Source organism: Olea europaea, unplaced genomic scaffold, assembly GCF_002742605.1.
Source record: "Olea europaea var. sylvestris unplaced genomic scaffold, O_europaea_v1 scaffold1374, whole genome shotgun sequence".
Lineage (NCBI taxonomy): Eukaryota > Viridiplantae > Streptophyta > Magnoliopsida > Lamiales > Oleaceae > Olea > Olea europaea.
In genome coordinates this window covers 38,893-45,319 of record NW_019231251.1, presented here as the reverse complement: position 1 = coordinate 45,319, position 6,427 = coordinate 38,893, and the positions used below count along the sequence as shown (strand labels likewise).

Genomic DNA, 6,427 nt, shown 5'->3' with positions numbered 1-6,427 from the left:
CTATTAAAAAATAATAATGGGCCAAAACAAACGCCACTACTTAAAAAAAAATAATAATAAATAAATAAATAAAGTGAGGGCAGCTACTCTCACATGGAGCAGCTGCTCCGTGCGCGCGAGAAATATTGAAAAAAAAAAATTTAAACACCAAGCCTATAGCAATAAACAAAATCCAACAACATATACTTCCACAGAAATTAGAGAGATTTTGATTTAAAACACGCATGCCATGCCTTCGAACATCATCTGGAAGGTATCTTCGAACAAGCATACTTCCACAGAAGCTAATTGACCATCATCTGGAAGATATCTTCAAACAAAATTAATACCATGCCTGTCTACATGAACAGTAATCAAATGAAAACTTAAAAAGAAAAATGATGATCAATTCAAAAGAACAAAAAATCGAAAAAACATACATGCATACAAATTAGAGAGATTCTTGATAATATGTGACCATGGAACTGCTCTTCTTGGATTGTATAAGACAGTTTGTGAAGGAGTTTGGTGTGTTGTAATTTTGGCTGGAATTGCAGCAACAATAACAAACTAAACCTTGTCTCTAGAAAGAGAGAGAGAAAATTGAGAAATCTATTTACAGTAAGAAAGAGACAGGAGGCGAGGTTATGATAGTGGGGATGGCAAGTTACGTGTCCAACCTTTATTTCACTCTTTTATATATGTAAGATTTTAAAAATTAACTGAGACAAAACTTGAATTTAAATGTTATATTTGGCTCTAATAACATGTTAACTCTTTCATCTAAAAATTTAAATATTAAAGTTATTAACTAAGGTCACATATATGCATTTTAATCTTCCCTTCAAAACCCTCGTGTTCTTATAGTAATGTCATTGCTGACACGTTTTATGTTTTTGTCTCTTATTACAAACTGGATGTCCTTTCTTTACATGAAGAATTTTAGCTTTAATGACTTCGTTATGAAACATGATTCTAATAAATAAACTGAGCTATGTCAATGAAACCTTTTGTTAATAAATGAAAACAAAATCAACATATAAATGCTTAAGATATTTATGTTAACGAGGTCGACTTTTTAATGTGTAACCTCAACACTTGTGTTCTTGTCGATGTCAAAGTTAATGACAAAAACCCGAGACAAATAATACAAGAAAAAAATGTTGCAAATAGTTACCGAATAAGCATGTGGTTTATACGTATGGGGTTTAATGATATTACATTTTAATGTGTCTAGTACAATATGGTGTATCAAAAGTAGTCTTGAAGAATTTCAATTGCCAACTCAAGTTAAATGAATAACATCCACAACATTGTCAATTCATGCCGTGAAATGTTGAATTACTAGTTAAATCAAATTCGTGTTTTCATGTCAATGGATTTGAACGTGGATAACCTTAATGTCCTCACGATTCTTGGATCTTCAACATTATTGCTTTTAAGTTGGGCCCAAATGTACCAATTATGTGTTAAACTGTTTAATTTTTGTGGACTAAACTAAGTTTTTAGTCACATGACATTATGCATTTGTGCTTGATGCATCAAATCGGGTAAATTATTGTCACTTGGAAGGTTATGTGCACGATTAAGACATTATCCTATCTAGGAAATGACATGCCCAAAATGGATATTGATAGGGGCCATTTACAATTGCGAAAATGTATCTCCAAGTCATTCCATACAACTCTCGGATGTTGATAATGTTAATATATATATAGGGAAAATTGCAGTCAAGGTATCAAACCTTTCGTTTATTAGTAGACTTTGTCCAAACCTTTCATTTGTGCCACCGTGAGTACCAAACCTTTGAAAAATGTGCAACTGAGATCCAAATAGATAGTTTTGTTAGTTTGACCGTTAGTTGACTCAATAAATTCACTTTGACCAATTTTATAAGGGGTAAAATTGTAATTTTGAATTAAAATAAAAAAAAAAAACCCAATCACTATTCTTCTCTTTCACCCCACTGCCATTCACAGAAAATAATCTTACATAAGACCAAGAAAATTGCAGCGGTGGGTGGCTACGTGTGAACCATCACTGCCTCCCACCGACGCTATCCCATAGCTAGAACTCTTCAACTGAATCATTTGGACCTTTCTTGAATTGCCTTTCTGCCTTTGACTGCGTTACCTACTGGAAATCATATCTGCTACCCATGGTGACGTTTTGTCGTCTTCGCTTTCTAGGACGCTCTCTTCCATCCTCCGTCGCCTCCGCAACATGATTTCACCTTCCGCTTCGCCTGTGTCGATGCGATAACCTCCATCGCCACACACGTCACAAAATCTCCGCCATTCTCAAGCCCCTTGTAGATACTATTTTGAACGAGTAAGACTAGAGCTCGCAGATCGGTGCTTCGCTCTGCCTAGCTATCGCAATGGAGGCAGTGCAGGAACAAACACGATGGAGCTGAAAATGCTGTCGCAAAGGTTGCTAAAAGCATTGTGAGTGTTGGTGCTCGTTCCTTGATGTAATAAGTGAGAGTTGTGAGGGAGAAAATGAATCGGGCTTTAGAGATTTGGAGAGATGTTCCAGCAAGAGATGAGGTGTGGGGTGGGTGTAGGAAGGAGAAGATGAACAATAAATTGCCTTTGATTTTTTGTTTTTCTTTTTTTTTTGTTTTTTTTTAATTTTAATTAAAAATTACAATTTTACCCCTTCTAAAATTGGTCAAAGTGAATTTATTGAGTTAACTAACGGTCAAATTAACAAAAATCATCCATTTGGACCTCAGTTGCACATTTTTTAAAGGTTTGGTACTTAAGGTAACACAAATGAAAGGTTTGGGAAAAGTCTGCTAATAAATGAAAGGTTTGATAACTTGGCTGCAATTTTTCCTATATAGAATTACATGATAATTTAACGAACAATAGATGGTGGTTATTATAACTAGACAATTAATTTAGACAGATAACGTTTTGTAATTTTTCTCCAATTTTGAAGTTTTTCGAATAACACCTGTCTCTCTATTCAGCATGATATTTTATTGGATGAGGATCGGGGTTGAATCAGAAAATTGGTCCATGTTCTAATAAATTGACCACTACATGTCATGGAACAATTGAAAAAATTCTAAGGTTATATCATTATTATTTTTACTCTAAACATATAATATATGTGTGTGTGCACAACTTCCCAATTTTTTTCTTAGAAATTTGTTAATGGAGATTTTGTCAATAGATTAATATTAATAAAGAAAAATTTTGTCGTGAAAATAATATCTATTGCAATATTATATAAAAATAAGAAGAAATCTTAAATTACTAAAGAAATATTAAAAAATAAATAAAACTAAATGCGTTTTCATCGATGATCAACAATCGAGTAACATCTAACAACATCACTTATAGAATTATTGTCTATAATTGAAGATGCATGTCACTCTTCAACAATTCTGTCGGGTACTATATATGATCCTGTTGATGATCAATTTTTATTTAAATTCTTTTTTATGATTATTTTTCAAAACATCCCCCACCCTACCCCAAAAAAAAACAAAAATTCTCAGGCAACAAAGTTATTTGAGCGACTTCTAGTTATAAACTTAATTTAGATTATTCTACAAAGTCTTCTTTCCAAACAGTTCTCTGCATTGTAATCCAAGTTTTCTATTGGCAATTAATCGAAGCACTTTACTCGGTCAGATGATGAACATGTTTAAAGCTAATGATATGTCAAACGCTTAAGCAGAACTTGTAGTCGCTTGTTCCTCCCTTGTTTCAATTATTCCGACATAATTACCCCATGTTTGGTACCAATTAAAATCTGAGTTTTAATTTAAGTTAAAGTCAACAATTAATTTTAACCACATATTTTATGGATCCCACAATTTTTCATCAACATATTTCTTCAACTTCTATCAAAATCTACTAGAAATCTAATTTTAATCTCCACCTAACACCGGCTTAACAAGCTGAATTGTTTTTTAACAAAGAGAAATAAGTCTGGCTTTTAAAGGATAAAGGAAAATTGCAGCAGCGGTCTCTAATCTTTTAGTTTTTTGCAGATTTTACCATAATCTTCATTTTATGCTGATGAAGGTCCCTAACTTTTCATAAATATGCACTGAGGTCTATCTGGATGGAAACCGTAAAAAATACCGTCAATTGACAGAGAAAAATCCTTGAAATATTTACTATCGCGACGATTTTATTGGATGTTGATACCTTTTTGGACGGTTTTATTAGATATTAATTCCTTAATTTTTTGGGTCAACTGTTGGTGTTTTGGACTGTTTCTATCCCGATGGACTTCAGACGCATATTTATGAAAGGTTATGAACTTTCACTAGTACAAAATGAATGTTAGGGTAAAGTCTACAAAAAATGAAAAGGTTAGGGATCGTTGATGCAATTTTCCCAAGGATTGGCTTACTTAGGACATTTATGCTATATGTACAGAATAAGGCTCACAGAAGTTTTCCAGATTAGACACATTAATTAAAATATTTTCAAAAAAGTCCCACGCACCCCCACCCCCACCCATGGTATTTGATCTGGTGGAGTTCCGTGAAAACCCACCCTGTACGTGTATCATCTCTCTACCTAGGATGGGTAAAGAAAGCATTGGATGACAGGTGACAGCGGTACATAAGTACAACATTGTTAAGTAAAAAAATGTTGGTGATTATTTCTAATCTAAATTTTCTACACCTAAGTTGTAGATGATTTGACTCTTTACTTAAATATTTAAATTCTTTTCATTTTTATTCTTTTAATTGTTATTTGTTTATGAAAATTTCACTTGCTAGATTTTTATCATGAAAAATAAATGAAAGTATTTTATCCATGAATATCGTGCTATGATTAAATTAATATAAATAAGTCTTGATTTGGGTTTCATTTTCTTCTCTTAAAATTCTTCATTTTCAATATCTCATAGAAAGAAATAGAAAAAGATACTTCGTCATAAACAAATTGAAATAAAAGAATAAAAATAGTTTTGATCATACATCTAGTAATCAATCAAAAGCATAGTTCTTTAAAAAAAAAAAGGATTGGAAGGGGGGGAAAAAAAAAAGATAAATATTCCAAACCCATTCCCGGCCCCCAAATTTTTCATCCCATACTAATGGGTTTTTTCAGCAAAAGTGACATGTTAAAGCACAATTTAAGGACTAACCGTTTTCCTCAATCTTACATGCTAATTATTGTTAGTATTCGAATGACCAAAAGTGGAGAAATCATTAACCTGAGGCATACAAGTGCACACTAATTTCAATTTTCTATAAAGTTCACATTAACTACAACGAAGTTCACAAACGACTAGTGGTAGATTCGAACACAATTTACTAATTAACATACCATATCGATTTATCTCATCTAAAGCTTAAATTGTTAAATTTATTTATTTAAAATCGTGTATTTTAAGCAAAAAATTATTCATCCAACAATTTTGCATGGAACGTCAAAGCCTTAGAGATAAATCGACCTGGCTGAGCTCTTCTTGAACATGACTATCAGCTTTATATTCCTTTTTCCACTGATAATAATTCACTTCTCTCGTTTCATTGCTAATATCAGTGGAACTCGATCTGGGCTGAAAGCTTGCACTTAGTTTTCTGGTTCTCTTGGCTAAGGTTCTCTCGAGTTTGTGAGCATTTTGGTGTCCTCCAAGAGCTTGTGAACTGTAAAATGTTCTCCGGTAGTAGTTGCAGGGGAAAACTTGGGGTTCGACTCTGAGCAAAGACAACGACGAAGAAGGAATAGATGAAGGGTTGGGTTCAGGGTCGAGATTGAGCTCGATTGCTGATAAACTCAAAGTGAGAGAAGGATTGGGTTCATAATTCATGTTGTGTGTTGAGTGGAAGAGCAGCAGCAGCAAAGAATTTGGCAAATTCAAAGAAAATTCGCTTAACCTAGTAGGGTTTTTGGCTTGTATAATAGTTGAAGACAAATTTTTGGCTAGTATGGGATTCATATGCTATATAGAAATACTCAAGAGTGAGAGGCTTTGACCATACTGTTGGGATTGGTTTAGGAAATTGAAAAATTTTGGTTTAAGTATAATTTGGAAAAAGTAACTTGGTGTCAACTTTGATCAAATATTTAGACATGATTTGATAGTCAAATTATAAAAATAAATAGACTAACTTGTTCTACTCATCGAGTAAATTGTCTTGATATATTTGAAATGACAAACCAATTTCGGATGAATGAGAAATTATAGTCCAAATTTGGGAAGGAAATAGGGTAGTTGGCTGGAAAATCCAACAATACCGTCACTCGCCTAGCGCTAGTTTGTCGCTGGAGCGACGGTCCAGCGAAGAGCGAGCAACTGTCTCACTGTTTTCGGGGCTCGAGTGATGCAAAGGCAGTAAGCGAGCGACAACAAATGCTATGACTCGTAACAAAGGTTGCTGAGTTTGGGCCGCTTTTCTACACTATCAACATTTTCCCTTCTATAAATAAGACTCTTGGAACGTTCATTTTTTCATTTCAATAAT

At 33.5% G+C, this 6,427-nt stretch overlaps 1 protein-coding gene across 1 annotated transcript; it reads right to left on the bottom strand.

The window, feature by feature from the left end:
• Positions 1 to 5,293: 5,293 nt before the first annotated feature.
• On the bottom strand, positions 5,294 to 5,850 carry LOC111375411 (zinc finger protein 2-like). Its single transcript, XM_022998228.1, has one exon. It carries the CDS (start codon positions 5,770 to 5,772, stop codon positions 5,389 to 5,391), a length of 384 nt encoding a protein of 127 aa, XP_022853996.1. The 5' UTR covers positions 5,773 to 5,850; the 3' UTR covers positions 5,294 to 5,388.
• Positions 5,851 to 6,427: the final 577 nt, after the last annotated feature.